The sequence below is a fragment of the Sceloporus undulatus genome, chromosome 2 (assembly GCF_019175285.1).
Source record: "Sceloporus undulatus isolate JIND9_A2432 ecotype Alabama chromosome 2, SceUnd_v1.1, whole genome shotgun sequence".
Taxonomy (NCBI): Eukaryota; Metazoa; Chordata; class Lepidosauria; order Squamata; family Phrynosomatidae; genus Sceloporus; species Sceloporus undulatus.
Genome location: NC_056523.1, coordinates 138,444,247 through 138,470,775, shown reverse-complemented (window position 1 = coordinate 138,470,775; position 26,529 = coordinate 138,444,247). Strand labels below are relative to the sequence as shown.

At 39.2% G+C, this 26,529-nt stretch overlaps 2 protein-coding genes across 6 annotated transcripts in view; one reads left to right on the top strand and one right to left on the bottom strand.

Moving 5' to 3' along the window:
- LOC121922112 (ATP-dependent DNA helicase Q5-like) overlaps positions 1–26,529 on the bottom strand; it is a 43,935-nt gene that overhangs the window by 3,876 nt on the left and 13,530 nt on the right. The window contains exon 9 of one of the 2 annotated variants that reach the window (XM_042451073.1): positions 24,682–25,056. The exons of the other annotated variant lie outside the window; for it this stretch is intronic. Coding sequence (XP_042307007.1) covers positions 25,026–25,056 — 31 coding nt within the window. The 3' untranslated portion in view covers positions 24,682–25,025. Of the gene's footprint in view, positions 1–24,681; positions 25,057–26,529 lie in introns of those variants that run through there. 2 annotated transcript variants of the gene reach the window in all.
- SMIM5 (small integral membrane protein 5) lies at positions 1–26,529 on the top strand. Of its 4 annotated transcripts, XM_042451074.1 has the most exons (5): positions 1–362; positions 2,362–2,439; positions 13,937–14,091; positions 23,715–23,764; positions 26,097–26,529. In XM_042451074.1, the coding sequence occupies exons 3-5, from the start codon at positions 13,965–13,967 to the stop codon at positions 26,292–26,294; spliced, it is 375 nt and encodes a 124-aa protein (XP_042307008.1). In that variant the 5' UTR covers positions 1–362; positions 2,362–2,439; positions 13,937–13,964; the 3' UTR covers positions 26,295–26,529. The 4 variants fall into 4 exon arrangements, 3 of the variants coding, with proteins under 3 accessions (XP_042307008.1, XP_042307009.1, XP_042307010.1); XM_042451075.1 differs by lacking the exon at positions 2,362–2,439 and having other exon boundaries at positions 36–362; positions 26,097–26,520; XM_042451076.1 differs by lacking the exons at positions 23,715–23,764; positions 26,097–26,529 and adding an exon at positions 16,993–20,535 and having other exon boundaries at positions 38–362.

The following is a 26,529-nucleotide window of genomic DNA, read 5'->3' as shown; positions in this document are numbered from 1 at the left end:
CAAATGTTACACAAGGAGCAGCAAGTGTTGATTTCTGTTGTAAACTCTGAGTTGGGGAGTCTTTACTGACAGCAAGGCTCCATTGGTGGCTCCCTTCTCTCCTTTGCACATGTAATATGAGACTTCACATCTCCAGGACGACTAACAACAAAAAAAAGAGAGGGAGGGAGGGAAAAATGAGAGCCAGTAAGGAGAGACAGAGACAGCAATTGGCTGTCAGCAGCAGGGACAACAGAAGCAGAACAAGGAAAGAGATAGGAGACCAGAGGGGTTCAAAAATGAGGAGAAGAGCAGACATGAAATGACTACAAAAAAACAAACACAGAAGTCGACAAAACCACCAGTCCTGCAACACTTCCTGGGTAAGGCTGTTTTTTGTCTGCATTTGTCCTAATTTGCAAGCAATGTGAATAGGGGCATCTGGCCAAGGGAAGCCAGGGCTGTTTAAGTCTGGGTCAGTACTTTACAGAAAGTATTGCAATTTGGGATGGCAGAGGAAAGCATGTGAGTAGGACAAAGTAAGCAGGGGAATGTGGTGTGGTGAAAGAAAAGCTTTTTATGGGGTTAGTCAAGTTATGTTGCTGTAAGAGAGTTCAGTTTCTGCATGTTTACTTGTTTTCTCTGACATTCCCCCTTGGAATTAGGCACTGAAAGGCTTCCAAATCAGTAATACAGAAAGTAATATTCTAGGAGTAGCAACAACAACCTGTATAGCTCTACTAAATGATTCAGATTAAAGGAATTTTGTATTATCTTTTAACATACATAGACTAGTTTACAGAACAGCCATGAGAGAACCTCCTCCCAGGACATACAACTAGATTTTGAAGGAATGCTACAGAAGTTGCCAAATTATGTGGCGGTTGCTGAAATTTGTAGCACATTTTGTCCCAACAGCAAAAATCTTTGCCTTCAACCAAAGAGCCCTACCACCATCATACACAAAACAGAATCTGTGTCAGTACAGTATTCTGGACTTTGTGCCAATAGTGAAATTCAACTTTTGTATACATGCACTTGATTCTCCAGTAAACTTAGAATGGAACAACTGCAGGAAGACAGCCCAGGTTTTAATGCTGTCTTTTACTGAGGAATAAGGTGTGGATTTATTTTTGTTTTTAAAGAATTACTAATGCTCCACACACAGGCTTTGGTAGGACAGAAGCATGTCCGCTGGAAACAGTTTGTTACAAATACATCAGCGGCCATGGCCCACTTAGTTGAGACACAAACCAAGGAACAAATCTAATGTCAGCACTATGAGCCACACATCAAAGACTTGTCCATCTGCATATTTTTAAAAACTGAAACATATTATTAATCTGCCAACAATGGTCTTCTGCAACGTTGTTGTTGTTGTGTGCCTTCAAGTTGTTTCCTGTGTTACTGGATTTTGACACACATCTCATAGCAGGCAACACAGTATGTGCACACACGGATACTGTTTACAACACATAACACAAGGACAGAAGCATGTCCGCTGGAAACAGATTGTTACTAATCCATCAACAACGATGGCCCATTTAGTTGATACACAAACCAAGGAACAGATCTAGTGACAGCACTATCACTATCAGCCATACCATCAAAGACTTGTCCAACTGCATATTTTTTAAAGGTGAAACATACCATTAATCTGGCAACAATGGCCTTCTGCAACTTTGTTGTTGTTGTGTGTGCCTTCAAGTTGTTTCCAAAACAATGGTGAAACTATTACAGAGTTTTCTTGAGGCTGAAAGTGTGTGTTGTGCCCAATGTCACTCAGTGGGTTCCCATGGCTGAGCAGGGATTCTCAAACAACTACACTACACTAACTCCTCTCTCTGCACCTATCATAAGTCAAAAGAGGCTAGTCTCTACACAAGAAGATGAATTGTTACCCCCCCCCCCAAAGTTAAGAGTAATTTAGCCTTTGGAGAACATTTCAGTCATCCTAAACACTCTGTAGCATAGATTAATGTTGCTCCAGAAACAACAACAATTTTTTTTTCCAAAAGAACACTTTACCATGAAGCTATTGAGGTACATTTTAGTAATAAATTCCACACTGACATGTTGTTCAAACAAGTCCTGGGAATGGCTATCACTTACCATAGATAATTCTTGTACCTCTTTGGGTGTTTATCTGTATGAGCAACACCTTGCTATGAATGTTCATAACCAGTACTCTGCATTTTGGAACTGGTTACACTGTGCTGACTGGCTTAACCTCATTTGTAAATATAAATTAAAATAATGACTAATCCTTCTTTCTGTATTCGGGCTGACACACACACAATAGGCTTTGTCTTATGTAAATTTAGGCAACAATATTTTGTTAGTCTTATATTGTTTGAACCTTCCTTGTTTTTACTGTAATAGACTACCATCTTGAACTTACAACAAATCTCATTGAATAGATTCTGCTTATTCTGCAAATGAGCAAGCTGCTATACATTGGTGAGAACTTTAGAAGGACCATACTCTAAAGCAGAGGTTCTTAATCTGTTTTACAAATAGAGTATATGAATAGAATTCAACTTTTTACCCAATGTTTCCTACCCAAGACAGCATGTAGCAATGCTTGCTGCTACTCTGTGTCAGCAACTACCAACTCATCTAATAAAGATCCTCATGATTTACTTGTGACCCTTAGTGCTTGTTCAGAAGTCATTGTCATGAAAAGTACAGTAGACCCTTGTTATATGCTGGGGTTTGGTTCCAAGATCCCCTGTGTATAACAAAATCTGTGTATGCTCAAGTCTCATTAAATATAATGACATAGCAAAATGGTGTCCCTTATAAAAAGTAGAAAATCAACGTTTGATATTTGAAATTTACACTTTTTTTGAACATTTTCAAACCGTGTATGCTTGAATCCGTGTAAAAAAATCCATCTATAAGAAAGGCCAACTGTAATCCATACAAGGCATTTTATAAAAGTTGGACCCCACTTTTGACAGGATCCTCAAGAAAGTTCTCAGACTCATAAAAAGAATATAGACACCAGTCCATAAAAAGATTTTAGATCTCCCCGCAAAAAACTGTCATTAAAAACTATGATTTAAAGCCGGCCATTTATTTCCAACATGACAGCTAGAACAGGAAGAATATCTTAGCACATGTTGGCTATGCCTGGGGAATGAGTTCCACAGCTGAGGCACAACTACCATGAGAATTCTGTCCACATCTGGACACGTTTGTCTTTCCACACACAACACCAGCTGAAGATTTTAAGAAGTACGTGGTAGGTTCCTAAGGAAGGAGGAAATCATTCAAGCCAGAGAGAGCTGCAGAGACCAACAATCACCACCTTCATGGACTTTATTAACCCTGTAGGAATTTTGCATCAGCTGCTATTTCCATATCACTTTTAAAGACAGCCCCACGCAAACCACAACAGCAGATCCCAAATTTCATAAAAGCCTCAATGACATTTGTCTGCTCCTTACTCATTTGACAGGGCTTGCCTAATATATCAGAAAAGATACCTAAGCACCCAGGGTCAAGACTGGGTCTTGAGGCACGTCAAGATACTTGTGTTGATTTATAGTGATGATTTACCATCCATTTTTCAGTCTTGAGCTTTATAAGTGTTAAACACAATAAACAGAATGGGTAAAAACAATAGGAACAGCAAGTAGTCTCAGTAGAACAACAGGCTAAAAGACTGGGAATCTACTCAGGCTGAAAAAAGCTCAGACTTAGTACCAGGATGCCTCCCTGGACAATGCAACCAAATGCCACAAGTAGAAAGAGTAGAAACCCTGGCCATTCCTCCCTTCACTTGCAAAAGTGGAGGGGCCCCAAGGAGGAGGAATGTGCCTGTAGGAGAATGCAATTCTGGAGTAGGGTGTCTTCAGGTCCTGTGAACCAAACTTCAGGAAAAATAAAATGCTGCATCCTGCATTTTATTGCATATGTCTCTTGCCATCATTACATCTGCCTTTTCCAGATTAATGATCAACTTATTTGTCCTCGTCTGTCCTGAGCTGAAACTCCTCTTCTTTCAAGTGGACATAAAAACAAGCAGTTTTGTGTCACCCGCATGCCAATAGCACGGTGCTCCAAAATTCTATTCCACTGGTCCTCAAAGTTTTTTCTGGCTACTGCCTCCTTTCCTCTTGGTCAACAATCCTAGCACTCCCTAAAACTATTTCATGATATTAGGTCTAATGTCTGTGCAGCAGTCAGCCGGCCAGCACCATCTGCTACAGCCGCACCCACCGCGTCACCATCTCCTTCTCTGCGTCAGCCTCTCACGTACGAATACAGTAGTAGTAATGGCCTAGGCCACCTCCTCCTCCTCACCCACACCAGCCCTACATGAAAAGGAAGTCCAACTGGCTGACTGCTCAGTTGCTGCTTGGAGGGTGACCAGGTGCAAAGGGAGCAGCGACCAAGCAGCCAGTCAAGCAGCAACCAAGAAGTCTCTTGATCATGCTGGCCTTGCAGCAAAAGTTGGCGTGGGTGAGAGCTTTTTGGTTACTGCTCAACTGGCTGCTCAGTTGGTGCTCCCAAGGTTACTCAATGCAAAGAGAGAAGCTTCTCCCTGATGAGGAAAGATTCGTTATTATTTTTTGCTGAGACAGAGAGGGACACAGCCAGCTTCCCACTTTTCACCCCCACAAGGAAGGACTCTCCATCTGAGAGAGGCAAAGGACTCTTTCCAAAAATTGATCTCAGATACCCCTTTCCCTCCTTTCCCAGAGATGTGTCTTCCCCACAGAGTGTCAAATTACTCCCCCACTCCAACAATGTATTTTCTGCTATCTCTTCTTTCAGCCTGTCCAGTGAGAGAAAGCAGGAACATTAGTGTAGCTCCAACCTGCCAGCCATGACCCAACAAAGCTCACAAAGCTTAAGTGGGGTCCCACATGTGAAAGCTTATTTTTGCCACTGCTTCTCCCCTACCACCATGTGCTCTGAATCCTCCTTCCCATTATAGTCTTGAAGGTTCTTCTTGTCTTTCTTGCACACCAGTACTTTGATTGAAGGCCTCCCTGCCACCCCTTTTCCCTCACTGCTCCCCTCACCATCCCGCTGGATCTTTCCACCACCCCCAGGGAGGCAATACTGCCCATTTGGGGAATTCCTGTTCTATTCAATCTTTTGTAGCAGCCACTTGCAGACCTTAAACACAACAGGTAGCAAAAAAGCTTCACAGTGCTTTAGCATCCATGGCCCAAGTTTAAATTAGTTACATCCTACTGGATGGTTTAATTTTTTAGTATGTTCTGGATAGGTTTCAAATTTATTCATTTATTATTTGTTAGTTATAGGCTGCTCCAATGAGCTCAAGGAGGCACGTAATGCTTCTCCCCCATTTTATCCCCTCAACAACCATGTAAGGCTGATAATGATTGGGCCAAGATCACTAAGTGAGCCTCCTGGTTTGGGCAGGACTTAAAACTAGGTCTCCTAAGTTCCATTCCAACACACTAAAATTCCAGGCCTCTGGCAGGATCTTTATACCCATACAGCATTCAGTCATGGAACATTTAAAAGAGAGGTAGCTCAGCTTTTGCTGCCACCTGTCAGAGTTTTCTTCTACTAAGACATTTTGTTCATAATTTGCTGCCAAAGCCAATTACACCTAATAACTGCTACAATAGTTGTAGAGATGCTTTGGGCTGGCATCCAGATACTTATTTTCAATAAAGTGTATTGTTTGGGGTTGCCTGCAGAGGAAAAAAATAAAATACAGTAAAACAAAGCAAGCCAAATTCTCCAGCTGATTTCTTTCTACTACTCCCCACTTCACATGACACACTAGTGGAAACTTTCAGGTGCTCGTTCAATTTGGATGACTTGCAAGTGACATGGACAGTGTATGTTCTGACAAACCGGTTATACAAAGATGTTAGAATACTCATGCAGATGAGCACAATAATTAACTAGACTGTCCTTCCTTCTGAAAGATGTCTAAATCCCAAGATTTGTATTATGAAAACAACTACATGGTGTTTGTTTGTTTATAGGGATCTGTTGCTCTTGTTATTTGAATATTAAGAAAGAAAAAGGTTAAATAAAAAGCAAGAATGTAGGAGGGTACAAGAGAAAAACAGCCCAGTGGTTTCTGGCAAAAATATCCTTAAGAGTTTGGCAGAAGTCTTATGCAGAGCAGCTATGGAGAAACACAATTTGAAACATATGTCTGAGAATAAGGAGGCAGAGACCTGGCTTGTGTTACCATCTGTCATAGAGTAAAGAGGCCTCTTAGTCTCCATAAAGCACAATTGCCAAAGAGCATTTGCCACAGGCTATACAGTACAGCAAGCTAGTACTGTATGCTGTCCATTCATATCAGAAACAAACTGAATGTGTCATGCTCTGGAGAAACCAAAAAACAGCTGCTTTTCGCAAGCAGGTGGACTGTCCCTTTCCAAGAATTCCATAAGATATCCCTTGACCTTGCACAGCTGATGTGCTGCTCACTACATAGTAGAAAGGCACTTCAGAAGGATGTGATGAACTAAAAGACATCCTGGAGGTCAAGGACATCCACAGTAAACATTTTCATGGATTGTAAGATTAAAAGGTAAAAGATTAAATCTATGCCACTCTGTAGTAACATTTCCCTGTAATTTTTTTTTCCAGAACCACTGTTCATACGCTATAACATGGTAACATTGAAACAACACACAGAAGAAACTCATTAAATTACTACTCCCTCTTGGGTTCTAAGGGTCATCAGCTAGCAATCTCTAAGTGCCTTATGAAGGGCCTGTTTAATCCCTTTTTCTGGATCACTGCAAAGGTTGAAATTCTCTACCGATCATGTAATGACCAACCTCCCCATCAAGACGCACTTTTTAAGTTGCTGCTTCCTCAACATGTCTACATACTGGCCAGTTAAGAGTGTAAGATCAGAACAGTGTTCAGCTATGTCCTACAGTTGGACATACAGCAATGCCATCATCCTCCAAGAGCTCTGGGGGACTCTTGGAAGGTCTCAGATGCCTGTTGTTCTGTGTCCAGCTACATTTACTGGCTGGGGAGAGTAAGGGTCTCTACTGCTCCTTACTCTCCCCAGCCAGGAAATGACTCTGTTAGTTCTATTAGGGGAGCAGCAGTAGCTTAAGAGATGGATTGGAAGGGAGATGTGATGCAGTTCTGCCTATACAGAACTTTAAAATATGTCTCCTGTTCCAGAATTGTGGCCATCACCACTGGTTGGGGGCAGGGGGCTCACAGTTTATATTACCCTTGCCTGGCCTGTCATTCAGTCACTTCCCTCTTGGATTCTGCATTGTATAAGCGAGACATTTTGTTTTGGCCTGTTTTCATGGTTGTTATAATTATGTCACCAGGCCTCATGCTCACAGACAGAAAGATAAATTTAACTTATGGCGAGGCATGGGGGCTTGCTCACCTGGCAATCTGCGTCTTTAGCATTTAAAAAAAAACTTGTACAGAAACTACAGAAGTTTTGCATAAAATATTTTTGAGTGATCATGGTATATGAGAAACAAAACTAGGGAATAGTTATCTATAACTCTACTTAATGGGGATGTTTCGTGTCAAAAACTGACCGTATAAATGTGGCACCTATCAAAGCACATGCTATAGGCTTCCTAGTTATTTCTTTATATTATTTTTTTCACACAATGCATGTGCAAGAAAAAAGACTGAAGATATATAGCTTTAGTTTTATTTGTTTTAATCCATTTTCAATTAGGAATAGGAATCATAGCTCACCAGTAGAATAGCCGCTTTTCACATAGAAGGCCTCAAGCTGCATCTGAGGCGTCTCCAAGTAGAGATGGTAAAGTGCCCAGCCATGAAACCCTAAGACAACTTTGCTCGTCATTGTTCAACTAGATCAGGGGTAGGCAATCTTTTTGAGCCGGGGGCCGGGTTGCTGTCCCTCAGACAACTGGGGGGCCCGAAGTAAATAAATAAATAAATAAATAATTTTTTTTAAAAAAATTAAATATATAAATAAACCAGGACAAATGTAGGACAAAATTTTCAAATGGAAGACACTTTTTTTTTTAAAAATGGAGGACACGTGAAAAAATTTGCTGATTTTAAAAAAATGTTAATATAAATGCATGTTTCTGAGGCTTCTATAGACAATTGCCCCCCAAAGGCCCCGGCGGCAATCGGCGGCAGGACCGGGCTGGGGCCGGTCCCAACGGGCCGCAGGTTGCCTACCCCTGAACTAGATGAACCAATGTTCTGGGCCCAATAATAGGAAGCTTCTTATGTTCCTAATGAACTTTAATGTTCTAGTGGTACAAAACTATTTCTGAGGCAAAGAAGCTGGTGCAGCTATTCAATTTGAACCATGCCACAGTAAACTTTTCAGAGGTTTCATCTCCTGCATGAAAGCTAATTCCTCATAAAAGGATTTCATTCCACAAGTCCATGCCAGGCCACAATGTGAAAGCCAAACCTTCAAAGAGACTTACAAGGTGCCAAACTAGTTTTAGTAATTCACTGTGGTCAATGTTTGCAAACCAATCCATGCCGTCTGAAGAAAAATTCTTCTACTGAGGTCCTGCTATGTGGGGTTTGAAAGACAGTTACCCAACTGTAATTATTTTCCAAACGACAGAGGGACGATAAATACTGGTGTTTTCTTTCTAAATCTGGAAGCTATCTTATACAGTGGTCCCTCGGGTTACGAAATTAATTCGTTCCGCGGCTAATTTCGTAACCCGAAAAACCTTCGTAACCCGAATTGCCATAGGCGCTAATGGAAAAAAAGCCGCGGCTCTGCCGCGGCTCCATTTAAAACAGCGCCAGGGTTTTTTCGTAACCCGAAAAAACCTTCGTAACCCGAAACAATAAATCCCTATGGGATTTATTCGTATCCCGAAAAATTCGTAACCTGGGTAATTCGTATCCCGAGGTACCACTGTAGTTCACAAATGGATATAAATGTCCCATATGTCTCACTAAAATATGTCATTTAAAGTACAATAAAGAAGAACTATTTCCTTCTGACTGTATTCATCTTCAAAAGTGTCTTGGTTATCATTTTCCTCATTCAATGGACTGTAGATGTTTTCCCCATAGCATCCTAGGTACCTTCTGGATAATCATGATTGGCATTCAGTTCACCAGGGCCATGATGAACATTCTGTCTACTGGGTCATGACTGTGCTGGGGTATCATGACAAGTCATGGGCTGATGCACACTGGATAACCATGTCTGCTACCTATACACCCCTGTGGATTTTGGTATGCTTATTGTGATGCAGAAAACCTTCAGGAGGTGTTCTCCTGGATGGCCAAAGGGTCAGTCTGGGTATCCTTAACACACTTAATTTCATCAGATTTCAGAAGATAAGCAGGATTACGCCTACTCACTGTTTGATTAGTTTCCTGTTGTTAACTGCTGTCAAGTCAACTTTGACTTATGGAGACCCTAAGAATGAGAGACCTACAAGTCACCCTTGTCAGCAACAGCCCTACTCAGTTCTTGCACAAAAAGGGCTGTGGCTTCCTTCCCCAATGCAGTCTTCCTCTTTTCCTGCTGCCCTCCACCTTGTCAAGCATTACTGTCTTTTCTAGTGAGTTATCGGGTGGTAGATCATCAAAGCATACCTAGGATCTCTTAATAGGGCTAGAAACAAATCTTGCCTATAACCCTATGGAAACACTGTCAGTCATAGTGGATGACAGTGGATTAGATGGACCAATGGCTAGTAATTCTGTTCAGTATTTGCATATTCAAACTGACAAGACAGATGGATACAAGTATACTGGTAAATACCATTCACTTTCATGGGAACATCTTCTATTTTATTTGCTAAAGGTAAAGGTTTTCCCTTGACAAGATTGTCTAGTCATGTCCGACTGTAGGGGGCAGTGCTCATCTCTGTTATTAAGCCAAAGAGCCAGCATTGTCAAAGAAAACTATGTAACCATGTGGCAGCATAACTGCACAGAACGCTGTTGCCTTCCCGCCAAAGTGGCACCTATTTATCTACTTGCACTTTTACAGGCGTACAGACTGCTAAGTTGGCAGAAGCTGGGACTAGTGATGGGAGCTCACTCCTTCACCCAGCACTTGGGCCTTGAACTGCCAACTTGCCGATCTTGCAATCATCAGAGTCAGTGTCATAACTGTTAAGCCACCAATTCCCTTATTTGTTAAGGCCAAGAAATTTGAGATTTTTCACTTTCTGAAAAAAAAAGCTGAATTTATTCACTTGTTACAGTAGGTTTACCAAAAGCAAAAACACTACTCCCTTCTCCATTCACTATGTCTAGAACCATAGAATGCCTCTAAATATAAGAAACTTATAATTTAAAGTTCAGTGACTGGAGACTCCAAATAATTTCATGCTGGATTAGTGTGGAGATATAAGCAAAGCACAATTATGAGCCACTGACCATCCATTAAGGGGTAAGGCGAGAAACATACAGAGTTTTTCCTAAAGGTGAAATCATATGATCACAAAGTCATCACAGTGCTTTCATGTACCACATGAAAGGAAAAGACCATGCAATTCCTTATTGGAGCATTTTCTGGGAAGATGGTGCCTGTTATGCTATCAGGACCCAGATGGAAGCAATCTAACAAAGCATTTTACAACAGATAATGCTTTTATTTATTCATCTGCAATCCATCATCTGTTGACAAGAATGGCAAACTTGCTTTTCAAGTTTGCAACCATTACTACATCATATCATTGCATAGAAGAAAATGCCAAGATTGCTAGGAAGTGTAATTAACTTTCATAGCAGCTGAAGTGCTATTTGGCTGGGCAGTGGCTTATTCAAAGTGGAGAAGGATAGCCTAGTAAGAAAAGAGCCAAAGTAGATTTCTTTTTTAAAGATGAGCTATTTACTTAAGTGGTTGAATTTTTTCATGGAGAATAGTTCATTTAAAAGATGTTATGCAATGCAATAGGCCCATTGGATATTCTTTTTTTATGGGTACTTCATTAATTCTCCCCCTAAAGCAGCATGACAATAGAAATGAGAGATTCCCTTGAACCACAAAAATGATAAAGCTAATGCAGAACATACATCTCTTAAAAAGAATTATCTGTTTTAAGCATTAAGCCATCTTCACTCTCTATATACAAAATAAAAGTGCTGAATTTGTCGGCAAGAAATAATTGAGAACAAGGCCAACTCCTGGCGCGGTCTAGATAAAAATCACTTAGCTACAGCCAAAAGCAATGTACACAGCAGATCATTCAATGTTCCTGGAAGGTTTTATATTCAGTTATAATATATTTACAATATAATACAGCATATACATACATACATACACAACTCTGATTTATAATCAACTTCAAAGTCTGCTTCACAACTCCAAACACACACACAGCAATAAACACACACTGCTGCTTCAGCCATACCTCTCAACCAATCAAATATTCCAACTGTCAATTCTCAACTGTCACCTGTCAATCAAAATATATTTCTGTTGTTTAAAGACATATTGTATCAACAGAATTATCATGATGTTGGCAAGTTTTACAATACTTAGCCAACATGGAATAGATCTACATGTCAGAAAACAAAGTTTTTCCTCTTGCCTAGCTCCCAAAACCTAGATCTCTTTCAAACTACACAGACATAGCACTTTGATACAACTTTGGCTGAATTCTATGGAATCATGGGATTAGTAATTTAATAAGGAAGTAGAGTTTCTGAAGGATAACGTAATTAAATACCTCATGACTCCATAGGACAGAGACATGATAGATACAGTGGCAGTTACAGTAGGACTGATGTGTTATATTCAGGGCTGGAGAGTAGTGGTGATTTTGGGGTTACTCCTTGTCCTACTCCAGAGTAAGATAGTTTTTCTTAATGTTACTCTTAACTCTTACTCCTGCAAAAACCTCTTACTCTTTTACTCCTACTCCCCAGTTCTGAGGAAAAGCCCCAGTTGCTTTGTAAGGCTAGCGTGTGTGTGTGTGCGTGTGTGCGCGCGCATGCATGCGTGCGTGCGCAAGGGTCTCTCTTTGCCTACCAATCCCTTCCCTAGTGCAATATAATAAAATTGTTTTTTGGTGTTTGCATGTACAATATATTTTGTTACTCCTTATTCCAACTCCTACTCCTGTAAAAACCTCTTACTCGTTTACTCCTTACTCCTACTCCCCAGCCCTGGCCATATTTGTGAAGTGTGAAAGAGACTGCTGGATGAACATTGCTAACATGATAACATAAAGCAGGGAGCTGAACAGAGCAAGCTGCCTTGCTGTGATATCACATTGTTTTCTCAAAAAGTTATTTCAGTTCTCCTGACTCTTGGCTTCCTTTGTAGCACCTTGCTTTACTTGGATGGAGAAAAACAAGTTCAAAATGAGACAGTTCCCCCTCCCCATTGGACAGACAAGTCATTAATTGGATCACTACCCCCTTTCTGCCAAAATTGCACTTCCACAAATTGCCTCTAGCAATAAAAACAAAAGGGTGCAGATTCCTGTACAGAATTCTAAGCTTTCTGCTTAAAAACCTGCAACATTTCTTCTGTCTGGAAAATTCAAAACCCCGTATCTGTAGATGTAACTAATATCATTCCTACATATAATGTATCTTTTTGTAAAGTAGAATCTGTCCTAAGCCATGCAGTGGCACACCCGTGCAATGTTCTGCTTCTCACCAAACCCTGAAGGCTTAATTCTTTCAACAGGACTTTCTGCCCAACCCAAAACCTCTTTATGCTTTAAGAATGTTAAGCTGCTGTGGAAAATTGGCTCAAGAGCTGGAAGCTTTACATGGACAAGTCAATTAACTGCTGCCATCAAGATGAGCAAATATACATATTTCTGTACACATGTAGCCTGAATACCCTAGAAACCTTTCCCCACATTTTTTAATTTCTTAATTAGTCAATTTTCATGCACAGGATACAAAAGATTGAAAATAATGTAACGGTTTGCACAAAACAGAACAATTAAATATGGACTTAAATTAGTAATACAGTTGGCCCTTCTTATACATGGATTTTTTATACATGGATTCAAGCATCCACAGTTTGAAAATATTCAAAAAAAGTAAAAATTTCAAATATCAAACCTTGATTTTCCATTTTTTATAAGGGACACCATTTTGCTATGCCATTATGTTTAATGGGACTTGAGCATCCACGGATTTTGTTATACCTGGGGGATCTTGGAACCAAACCTCAGCATATAACAAGGGTCCACTGTACTTAACTTAAATCTCATTAGTGTCAATGGGTACATAACTACTGCAAGTATGACCGTGTCTTGATTCAACTTACTGCAAATCAAGTACAGTGTATTTATGAAATATATTTTAAAATGCCCCTAGATAGATATTGGTCTGAATTCATAATATCACTCCTAAATGCCATTACCTGATGCTAGAACACTTAGAACATAGCAAGAAGTAGATGGAATCTAACAAATTCTAGAACAAAAGCAAATGTCTATTAGTGGAATGCTGTTCAGTATAGCGGGCACATCATCATGCACTTCAAGTGAGATGGACTTTTAAAAAGGGCTTGCTTTCTTCCGAGACACAAGTGGGCATTTCTGGTTAATTAGACACCTAACAAGATATTTCTTTAATGGAAGATCAAAAGACCCTTGCGATCTAGTTATGAACCAGCTTTAACTCTCAGTGTCCTGTCAATGTAGAAGACTGGCTTGTACATGGGAGTGCTGGATTTAAATAAATGTATTTAAATAAATAAAACATATACAGTATTGTACTTTTGTATAGTTAAAATAATTTAGGAGAAACTTTTATATTGCTGTACCTGTGAAATAATGGTAGTAAAAACTGAGAAACCAGCTTTTGTTGGGTTTGAATGTATCTAACAAGCCTCCTCCAGAGAAGCAGCACATGACTGGAATCCAGGGGCAGAACCCTGATAAACTTGTTTTGCTGGTGAGCTAGATATAGCAGCACAGAAAAGACAGCTCTTTTTCTCTGGTGTTCATAAAGTGAGGTCAACAGTAATACACTCACGTATTCTCCTCTCATCTTTCATCCTTTTGTGTCCCAGTGTCACAAAACGTGGGCTGATCCAGACAATGTCTTACAAGGACTTTCAGAATGAACTCTATGCTACTGGTAACAAGCTATGGCTCAAGCTGCAGAGATTGCCCAAGGCTGAACCTGTTGAAATTGTGTGCTTTTTTGTCATTATCTTGTTCATTGGTAAGTACAATGTTTTTCATATGTTTGCAACTCATCAGATCGGGGACTACTGTGTTTTTACAAAGTCAATAATAGACTCTTTTGAAAATTCTGTCCTCTCTTTTGCTTTCTTAAGAACTTTAACATTGAGATCACAATTCAGGAGTGTCCTGCACACAGGAGAAAGAATATTTAGTACAGTACAGGATTACACTGCTAAACTCTACCACGTGATTAAATAAAAACTCTTTATCTGTTCATACTTGCGAATGCAGCACAAGCGAATCAAGTGAATGGCATGGGAGATATCCATATTTATGAAAATAGGGATCCAGAAGTCTCAGTTAAATTGAATGTTGCTTTGGGGTAACTTACCTCAGCCCTCCTTATCCACAGATTTTTTTGTTCACAGATTCAAACATCCACAGCTTGAAAATACTCCAAAAAAGTATGAATTCCAAATAGCAAACCTTGATTTTCCATTTTATATAAGGGACATCATTTTACAATGCCATTATATTTAATGGCACTTGAGCATCCTCAGATTTTCTTATTCACAGAGGGTCCTGGAACCAAACCCTAGCACATAACAAGGACCTACTATACAGGCATACCTCAGTTAATAAAGCCTCTGAGAAGGAAGCTTCTTTTTACAAAGAATCTGTTTGCCTGTCCAGCCCCTATATCCTTCTCATCCCCTGCCTAGCTGGAAGCTTGTTTTTTAACACCATTGCCATTGAGAGAATGATGAAGGAGATCTGTAGAAACACAGGCTTTGGGTGTCAGGTTGCAGCAGCATGTCTACAGTAAATAATGCAATTAAGCTTGAGCAGGGAAAAAGGAGATTCTGATCTAACTGATCCTACTGTAGCAGTGGGTGCTTTCCTACAGTAAGTAAACAGCAGCAGCTGACATAATCCCTTACTAAGGCTGCATGAACAGGTAAACTGGGGGGAAAGGGAAAAGTAGATAAGCCTGCCTCACCTACACCAAACATGTTAATGTAGCATAATCTATATGTCTGGCCACCAATATGATGAAATATATGAACATATGAAAAGTGGAAACTAGTGAAATAAAAATCCTCCTGAATGCATTTTGGGAGAAGCCTTCAAGTGGTCTCTAAAGAGTTCAAATTTTATTTATTTTCTGTTTACTTAACACAAGTCTTATGTGATCCATTTGTTTCATTTCATATAGACATACTCTTGGTTTTGAAGAATAAATTTGCTGAGACATGTTGAAATGCCGATCTTTCTTGTTGTTTAGGAATCTATCCCTGTTCTTTCCATGTCATTTCTACGATAGGCACCAGAACACATCGACTTCATTAACTGAGGTATACTTTACAAGGTTGTAACAGCTTTCCAGCCAGAGTCTTAACAGCTATAGGTCCAAGCACTAAAACCATACAGCCTTTGCCCACCTAAAACTGCAAGCAAAGATTTCTCCATGAGTGAAATTACCATGGAGCGTGTTCAGGAGTAGGATTTTCTTAAAATCACATGCATATGTTTATTTGTGCAGGCACTTCTTTGTTCCAGGTCTAAGACCAGGATTCAAGACATGTACACTTATGAATAAGCACTGAAATTTCCTGACGTAAAGAGACAACACAGACCAATGTGTACATGATTTATCACCACTGATATTAATAGCTAGTGCTGATTATCTGGACCTTGTACATACAAAGTAGAATGTTTCTGGTATCATGAAAGTTTTTGCATGTGATGGATAATTAGAAATTAAAAAGTTAATAAGTGATTAACAGAGATGGATTCAAACTACAAGAAAAGATATTCCACCTAAATATTAAAGAGAACATCTTTACTGTAAGAACTGTTCAAAGATGGAGTAGATTGTGTCAGAGTAGGGTGGGACTCTCCTTTGGAGGACTTTAAACAGAGGCTGGATGGACATCTTTCAGGAGTGGTTTGTGTATTCCTGAATGGTAGGGGGTTGGACTAGATAGCCATTGTTACCCCTTTCAACTCTAAGATTCTATGAGTTTAACATATATGTGAGAATCAGGATTGAAATGTACTATGTGGGATGGTGCAATCCATGCAAAGATTCTTCAGTCAACACTGTTAGAAAAATTAAAGCAAATACAGACTGTCAAAAAATGAGACTGGCCTGCACACAATGCAAAACCATAGGTTAGTACTATCTGGACAAGCCCACATAAAGCATTGAGTTGATGGCCTCACCCATTTTTTTGGTTTTATCCATACAGCAAGAGGATTTTGACAGAAATTAGTTTTACAGTGGACACTCAAATCAATCTTTAAAAAAACAAAACAAAACCAGCCTCTCACTATTTCTGTTCTGGTTGGGGCTAGGGCTGTTTTTGTGGTCTTCAGGGCTCCCCAGGAGTCAAGCCTTTTTCAAAAAGAAAATATATATATTATTGCTCCAAAATGCAGCAGCATGACATCTTGGGGTGTGACAGGCATTTCCGCTATTTCTTCCCCTATTAACAGTTAAAAGTGCCATACTTACATTGACCCATGGATAAGTAAAGCCAGGTTTTTTGGGTCAATTTTTTTACTAAAATTGATGGAATTATACATGAATATGTACAGTATCATTCATATGTATCTCCTGTATTTTCCCTCTCTGCATTTCTTATGGCATGCAGACTGAAGGAAAGTTAATGTTTTTGTAGGAACATGAAACTGAACAATTAAAAACAAATACAATCCCTAAGACTTAGTTTGGTCACATCCAACTTATAGTTCTTGCTAAGAGCATCTATAACATCATGCTACATTATTAATGCTAAAGGACAGGAAATATATCTAAAAACCACAACTGTCCCTTTTTTGTTATGTTATTCACTACACAGAGGTTTAGATTTGCCCCATTTTCTGCCTGGCATTTCCAGAAGCTAATTTGGTTTCCTTTTGCTCCATGTGTTAGCTACAATACTTTCAATGATGATCATAGCATGCTGTTGTTGCTGTAGCCGTTGCTGCAATGGAAGCCCTCACCAAAAGACGAGGAGAATCCAAGTTCAGCCAACAGTCCATGCATAGGAATGTATTAAGAATAGACTGTAAAAAGTATAAGGAAAAAAAGATGTGACCATACTGGATCCTGGCAGAGGAAAAGCCTTGTGCATCAGTCTACAGAACAAGATGACAGATGAAAACACCAAGCAAAGGAAAAGGGAGAAGAGGAAGAGATTAAACCTCAAATGGACTAGGGTCTAGTGCCTTGGCCATCATATGCAACTGATGAAGTCATGGAGTTCACAAGATCTGTCTCCCTGTCCTGTTAGAAACAGTAATGTTGTTATCAAGACACTGAGATGAGAGTGACACAGTTGGCCACAATGAAAAACGAAAAACCAAATCAGAAAAATACCACAAAGAAATTGGCATGGATTAGAACAAGTTCTACTTCTTGACATGGGAGATTTCTAGAGAGATGCTGAGTATCAGGACTACGCATTGAACTCCAAACTACGTGCAAATGCTCAGCAGAACAAATTGTAACATGAACAGTGGTTTGTCTTGCTGTTCAACTGTCCATAGCCAAGAACACTAAATCATATGTCCGACTAAATCACTAATACAGGAGAAAAGACAATGCAGTCTTGCAGTTGACCCATAATCTCAGAGGCTGCAAAATAAAAACAACAGCAATCTCCCTTCTTTTAGCAACGACAATGCCAAAGAGAACAAATATGCTTATTTGCAATTGTCATTGCCTTTCCATATATGCAGGTGAAAGGATACTGAATGTTTATAATACTATGTTGTTTTATGTGCCTACCTTAAAGTGACTATCATTCTCTTCCCTTATCTTTGTAAAGGAAATTTGGTATTTTCGTTTCCCCTCACAAAATTCTCTGATTTGCATGTTATAAACCAGTTTTAGTACAAAGAAAATGGAATAAGCTAAGAACATTTTCTGGGGGGAAATATTCTAAGGAATAGTTTATATTTGTAGCAGTAACGCCACACTTAAGGCAGTTTTGGCAGGAGTGCTCCCAAGAAAGGAATAAAGACAACCTTTCATTTCAGAGTCTCTTATAGGTTACTCATAAAAGGGAAGCTAAATGCACCATTCATTGTGGCCAGTAGTTTAAAGTATATTTATCCAGACCAAGATGACAAATTACAGAGAGGGCTGTGTTAATTCAAGAAATGTGTGCAGCAGCTGGCTGGTGGTATTATGACAAATAGTAAAGCAAATGTACAGCCAAGAATGAGCTGCCCAGCTATGGTTTACAAATACAGTAAAAGTGAAACCCCATCAAGAAAGGCAGATTCTCTGTATATCTGGCTTCTCCTCTAGGGAACTCCAGATGACTTACTCATGTACAAGGCAAACACAGTGGAGTCTGGCATGTGTAAATGGAAGCAGAAAAGGTGGAGAGGGAAAACACTGCCATAATCTATTGAATTAAATGCACTGATGCCATAGTGACAGGATTAGCAAGGTCATCAGAAACTAAGATGTTATATCTAGAAGCCTTCCTATCTAGATTATGGTCAAGACTGTAGTGTACCAGATTGGGGGGGGGGACCTGTCAAAACTGTAACATACAACAAGCAGATAATAAAGAATTATCTAAAGAATCTCACTGGGCTTTGCAGGTCTAAATAATACACTTTAATTTTTAACTTGTAGGTTTTTTTTTTTAAATTTTAAAGAGATGCATTTAACTACTCCTGCACGGCTATATAGTGATTATTAAGCAAGGAGCAGGGTGATTATCAAACAAGGATTATGTTCTGAAAGGGACAGAATAAGCAGGAAGTGCTTACTCTATGAAGTAACTGTTTTAAAGAATTATTATTCTCCCTCCTCATCATGCTTTAAAAGCTACAAGAAGAATAAGAAAGCCTTGTCAGTGTTCTGTTTGGGTGGTCAGCTTCAGTGTTTTCCCCCTTTGCCACCTTGATAAAGACCACACTGGCCAGATGCAACCATTGACAAGAGCTGTCTGGTTCCCAGAAAAATTAGTGTATTGTTCCTCCATTGGCTTTTGCAAGACTGAAGCATCTAGACTTATGTCTATGCAACTGCAATAAGGTCATTAGAAATTTTTCCTCTTAAAAAGTCAGTTCATAAGAAATGGACAGTACTGACAATCGGAGAGTGAGGAAGCAGTGCAACTTTTCAGGGTAGAACAGTAGTATAATTTTTGTGCCAGCTATACTGCCAACAGATAAGTGCTATATCTCTTTTCCTAGATCATTAGTCAATGAAGCTCAAGGTGTGCAAGTTACAGCTAGGGAAACAATAGAGGAAATGACACATGTAGTATTGTTAACTAAACTTATCTTTGTGAGAACACTTGAAAAGCTATGTTTAGGACTGCTTCAATATAATAGAACATTCACAGAAAACCACAGAATATGTGACTGCTCTTGACAGACTCTTTGGCTCTATTGTACACTAGTGTCAAATTCTTACAAGATCTGTAACAAGTAATCACCCAGAAGGAATGGGTGTCAAACATTGCTACTACCAAGCATAACACACCTAATCTCACAAATGTCTAGTGGCAAGCTGTGGATCCACATGCTCAAGTGGAAGAAACATATCTGGTGCAACTATTTAACAAACAGCACTTTTTTACTGCATATTTAAAGTCTGAGCTCCACAACTTTCTGACCCTTCAAGCTGTAGTTTCCCATGTATTTGGCATCCGCTATCTTCTCCAATCCCAACCAGACTAGAAAAACAAACTGATCAAGGCCTAGGTGGACTGCTTCTCTGTGTTCACTTTGTTGGGCACTTTTTACCCAGGCCTGCATTAAAACAACAGTAAATTTGTTCATAGATCCTTCCTGCTTGCTCTATATGCATATATTAGTTCTTGTTTTTTAAGTTAAAATTCATTACAGACTGATTAAAAGACACCAGCTTATTTATTCTGGGTGTGCCCTGTTTCAGGAGCCACTGTCTTCTGTGGTAGGGCCAAGACAAAAATGTAGAACCAGCAATCATTCAAACAGCCAAAATTAATCTGACTTCACGTAAGACTGTTTGTTTAAATATGCACTGCCAGAACACATCTCAGGAAAAGAAAGCAACACAGTACAATGATAAAACAAAGCTTTGGATGAGCTAATATTTCTGTTTATTCAATGGAGAACATTAAAGAGACAATCTGTGCTACAAATTTGCAGAGACTATTAGACGGTTGTAGTTAAGATCACCCATGATCTTTAAAAAAACAAACGAACCAGTATTCTCAGGTGGCCATTGGGAAAGGAACATTCTGGAAATGAGTATTTAGCCCTTTATTCTCATGTCGAATAACTGCAACTGTATACCACCCAAATTCTGGTGGGCTAAAACTGGCCTGGGATGGGGGGAGAAGGGGGGGAGAGACAGTATTATTTACATTGGGTAAAAACTATGTAAATAAAAGCTTAAAGTGTTGCTTCTTAAAGTCTTTTAAGTAGTTAACTGAGTCTGCTAATTAAAGGGAAAGAAATACTACTTTGGGTATGTGTGTCCATTTATATTGTCTCCTATGTTTGGGGTGGATTGCTCTTCATAAAAAAAATTGTTACTCTAAATGCAGGAAATTTGTTACTCTAAATGCACTTACGAAACCTGCATACCACCAGATGCTAAACTACTGCCACACACTTCCAAGAATTGGTTTAACTGCTCCCTAGAGAGCCCACTGCTTATGAAATCATACATTGACTTTTTGGAAGGAAGTCAGTATTATGAAATGCTAATTTATCAATTATTCTAGAGTACACTCCCTTGTAAAGTCATAAGTAACTTGCAGATCTTTCTCTTGGCGGGGGCAGAGTTTTAAAAATATCAACACAGATACAAAATATGTGGTAGAGGAGAGAGGAAAAATGGACAAGAAAAAAGACAAGAGAGAAACACATATGATATGAACACAGGCTAGTATATACACTCATCACTCCATATTTGTGGCTTTGATATTTGCAGATTTGATTAATATGTTCTCTCTAGGAATCTCTAGGTCCTCCAGTGCAACTCTGTGGTCACTATTAGACATTTGTAGCTCCTCCAGTGCAGTTCTATGATCAGTGCCCGTTGTACGTTGACCACAGAGTTGCACTGGAGGACCTAGAGATTCATAGAGAGATGTCCTCTCAGGTAAAAACATAGTTTTTGTTATTTGCAGTTTTTCCATATTCACAGGGGGTCTTGTGCCCCTAACCCTAGTGAATGTGGAGGGACAAGTGTACATGAATATAGTGTAAACTGACTGCTGTCATGCTTTCATCAAATCGTGAGAAGGCATAATTCACTCAAAAAGACAATAATGCTAGGGAAGTAAAAAGAAAGGAAAACCACATGCCATATGGCTGGGCTCAATCAAGGAGGTCGCCAGCCTGAATCTACAGGACCTAAACAGATCAGTGGGATACGGGGTCTTGGTAATGTCTCATCCACAAGTTCACCATGAGCTGGGGTTGACTCGGGGGCAGTTAATAAAAACAAAACTGACCATGTTAAAAAACACACAACCAAAACATGATTTTGAGCCAACTTCTGTAAAATGTAGAATGCAGATTTTCTTTTAAACAAATCTTTAAGTAGAATGTAAATTTCCAAAATATAATCTGTCCAGCTTTCTAGTGTTAGCACCCTAAACTCTCCCTAGGTATTCAAAATTCTTATCTGGCCTGTTAATCATGTCCAACATATGTCGGTATAGCCTAAAGTAGCCAACACTACCTAATGTAAGTGAATTTCCACTTAATACAATATTTTATTGTTACCCAGTCTGGATAAATTACATGGAGTCATAAATTACTCATTGTAATCATGCGACAGCTGCAGTTATAGTTTTCAGAAGACTCACTTGGGGAAACAATGAGGCTTTGGGATGAACACAAGGCTACAGATGGCACCCAGTGGATTATTCAAATTGATAGAAATCTAATCAGAACAAAAGAACTTGGATTCTGAAACAGAATCATTAACAACATTTAAAGTACATGCAAAGTGATGTACTTCAGGATTTTTAAAAGTACTAATTTTACCGGTGTGTTGATACAGTTTAAATTGTCCTTAACTATTTGTGATAGGTTTGGAAATTACAATAAGGTTCATTGAAAAATGATAGAACAATGTGCTAAAGCAACATCAGATGAAGAACCTGGATTTATTAAGGAAAGGGCTGAACTTACATGGGCAAACATACTACTATTGCATAGCTCTCTATACTGGACACATCTGAAGTACTGTATACAGTTTTGTCCCATCACAATAGCAATATTGGAGCAGACAATAATACAGAACAGGGACAACAAAAATGATCAGTGTCCCCAACCCATTTCCTCCTGTGGTTAGTATGGTTTTAAGAACGCCTTCACAGGGGCTAATGAATATTCTTGAAAATCATGCCAGGGAAGGGGATAGAACAAGCAAGCAGCAGAGGCTTCACTCACTGTTGACATGTGGGCTGCATCATGCTTGCCCAGACAATTCACCTCTTGAGACAAAGGAAACTGGGCTAGAATATTCCTTAAAATAGCAGTGAGGAACACATGAAGGCCACAAATTCCTCAGTCTCATTTTAGAAATTAAGGCTGAAGTGAGTAGAGCCTTCAGTTTAAGAGGAAAAGTCTTAAGGCTTCAACCCTACATTCACTTAAGGGAAAGTAAGCCTCACAGAACTCAGCTGAAGCTACTTTTGAGTAGACATGCATAAGATTGCACTGCAAGGGAGAATATAAAACAAATTTTATAGCACATTTGTACTCTTGTACCATTATACAATTAAGAATGATGTTGACTGTGTAAGCAGAAGAATTTCTCTCAACACACTTGCCAAGAAAAGGAAATATTCCTTCAGAGAGTACATGAACCATATATTGAAACCATTGCCACAAAAAAGGCAAGCAGGAGGCTTCAAAAGGGAGATCAGAAAAATTCTAAGGAGATGTTTATCAGTGTCCATTACTTGATAGAAAAACTACATCCAGTATTTGAATGCTGGGGATGGGGGCAGGACAAACAGGGTCTGGTCATCTCCATCTCGTTCTAGCTATAGGCTTTCCAAGGATGATGCTTGGGTCAACAACTCACTGACTATCCACCAAGGCAAGCTTTTTAAAAAAAATCTACAGGATTCTCCACATATAAACTGCATCCTTATCCTACCAAACCTTTCTAATGCACAATAACATCAACAGTATAAATTACACAATTTGGGTCTAGATTACCTACAAGATCAGTTCTTCCCTTATAATCATGTACACTCAGATCCTCTGGCAGATGTTTAGTCCAGTCAGCCAGGACTATGTTGGCAACCATCAGCCAGAGGACTTTTTCTTCAGCCGCCCCTAGACTGTGGAAGAGATTTGAAAGTTCAATACACTGTCTGATCTTTAATATTATTAGTACAAAGGAACAAAGACATATTTCTAGCAAAAGGCTATATTCTTTAATTGTCTTGTTCAATGTGCATTCTAGCAGAACTATTACTGAACTTTAGTCATACATAACATGGAAGCTCAGTTGTACAATTCAGGTGTTGAAATAAACTGCACCCTCCCAGAAACCTCTGCAAAGTTGGGGAGTAATATCTACTGGCTGGGTTAATTATTTGCTAAAATACAAACAAATAATATTTGATATTACCCTTCTATTCATGTAACTAAGAAAAGTCTTCCAAGCAGGCAGAGCGTATTTGGCAGAGTTCAGAGAAGGAAACTACACACAACTTCAGGTGAGAACAGAGTCTTCCTCTATTCTTTCTCAAAAATATATTAGAATCATTAACAGCTTTCTGCTGCATCCCAACAGTCTGTCTAATACTCCAAAGATAATATTTCCAGTTATTTCTGTGGCATGGTCAACATTTGATGGGAAATGATTTGTAGAAAACCAAGAGTCCTGCAGGACTGCAGATAAAGTCTGCCTCTGGAGCTTCTGTTTTTATTAGTTTATTAAGCAACACATAAATGACTTTGCTAAAACACATTGTTTTTATTTTAACAAGGAAGCATTATCTAAATATTTTTCCTGCTGGTGTACACAAACAATAACTGCATGTCTCAGATTCCTAATCATGGCTTTGTGTGGGAGGGATGGTTTTCCCTAATCCCCTCCTGTTTTATGCAGCATTTAGGACAAAATTGAGATAGCTGGGCTAGATACAAATATACTGACATTTAGCTGATGTTTTATTCTCCCTGCACTTGCATCATTTCAGTTTCTGCACAGCAGCAAATGTAAAGTGAGAGAATAATCCACATGTTCTTTCATTGAAAACAGAACAGAGCAGGGGAATTAAAAGTACAAGCTGCTTCCAAAGAGATGTCAAGCTTTATTTAGATGTTGTAACAATAGACCTGTAAGCAATGCAATCTAAAAGGTGACTGGACAGCAAAATTCTCTACAATCCTATGTAACTTTAAGGAAACCTTTAATTTCAGCCAGAATTGCTTCAGACATTTCTATCAGGGTTTTCAGAACTGAAAAGAGCTACAAAGTATAAAGACTTCGACACTTTTCAGGACTTGTTTTGAGCTACAGTCCTCCCTCTGAATTTGTGGGGTATCCGTTCCAGGCTCCCCCCCCCCCCCCCCCGGTGAATTTAGAAATCCACATATATTAAAGCCCCATAACATTTAATGGCCGCATGCACCATTAACTTTAATGAAGGTCACCCCTCCATGAATAATCAAAACCGCAGATCTCAAGTCCTTGAAAACGGAGGGGCAACTGCAATGGATGGCATCAGAGTGAGATTATATGATTGCTTCTATTCAGGTGTGAATGGAGGATGAGTGTTCTAATACTCATAGTTCACCCTTTCTTCAGCTTCAAGATCACACACCTGTCCTATAGTAATCCTAACCCCAGTCTGGGTTCACGTACTTTGTGTGACGACAGTGCTAGTGTATGCTAGTAGTGTCAGCAAGGGCTCTTGCTTCTGGCTCCAAGCATCTGACACAGGCCACATGCAACCCGCTCCAGGAACAACATCAAGTGGGGAGTTTGACCAGGATGGTGCACCTGTCAAACCATAACACAAGTGTCCTAAGACAAGCTCAGGGAGGACAGAAACCTTCCGTGGAGCAGAAAGGTAAAGCTCACTTGCTCTTGATTTTCAGTGCGAATACAGCAAGAGCAACATAATATAAATGAAAAATCTTATGTTGAATAGTGGTGCAGCATGTTCTGAGGTCAGCTATGTTTACAGATAACAAGCCTGAACACACATTTATAAGGAAGGCAAGTATACACTTATTTCTAGTGACTACTAACTAGTATCTGAAAGTGTTTCTTGAGCAAACAGATACCTAGATTTCCCAAGGACCATACCTGCATTAAAGCAAATTAATCAGATTGTCACAGGCTAGCACATTTTCAGTTTCAATTTTTTTAATGTACAAAGTGCAACTAAAGATGAGGATTCTCCACTGAAGTCCCACTAATTATAGGTATAACAGAGATGTAACTGTAGCACACCTGGAGAGAGGCAATGCAAAGGAGAACTGCATTTCCAGAAAAATTAGCAAATGAAAACACTTCAGAAAATCCTTGTAGAATATATAACACTATATATTTTGTTTGTCATTTTCTTCAGTTTTGACTATTTAGAAGAGTTATGGTTTTACCAGGAGAAAGGAAAGAAGAGTGTATCTTTTTGTCTAATAGGTCAAAAACAGCAATAGGCAACTCAAAGAAACATTCACAATTCTGTGCTAGGCAAGGATCCTTCTATTTTTCTGGGCTTTTAAGCTCTAGAACAGTGCTTAAATTACTGGAGGTAGGAAAGCCTTAATCATGTGTTTAATCATGGTATTCTGTAACCTTTTAAAAATAGCAGTTAAGAGCTCTGTTACAAAAGCTAAAGGGAATAGACCTCCTTTGGAGCCCTCACAACCTGAAACTACTCTGGTGATGCTGCAATTTAATTTGCTGTTCTTACTCTAGAAATATTCCAGGTTTTGATGTTTTTATTATTTTAGTATTCTTCGCTGCCCTGGAAATACTTATTTTGAAGGGCAACATAAAAATCTTGTTGACTAAGTATGTGTCTAACTCTCTAGGGCCTAGAAACAATGTCAGCTGCAACACAAACTGCTACTCAAGTTCTGGAAGATCTGAAAACTCGGATTCTGACAAATGACTGGGCTCTTGGGGGACTAGTAGTATTGGCTTCATTTCTCACTGTCATTATTGCCCTCCTCTTATTTGCTCTCATCTTTGGCTATTGCTCAACTCCAAGGAATAAAGGTTCCATATAAATAACAAGATTAGCCTGCTCCAAGAAATTTCAAGAATGCTACAGCATGCCCAACAAGTGATGGGTACTGTTGCTTGTCACTCCTATTTCACTTAAGTGAATATTATTATTTTCAAAGGCTGTAACTCTTGACACTAAATGAAATCTGTATTAAAAGCCATGTGCCTAACAAGCCTCTGACTCAATGTTAGCTTCTTTTAGCAAAAAATTGTAAATAAATCACTGCTTTTTTAAAA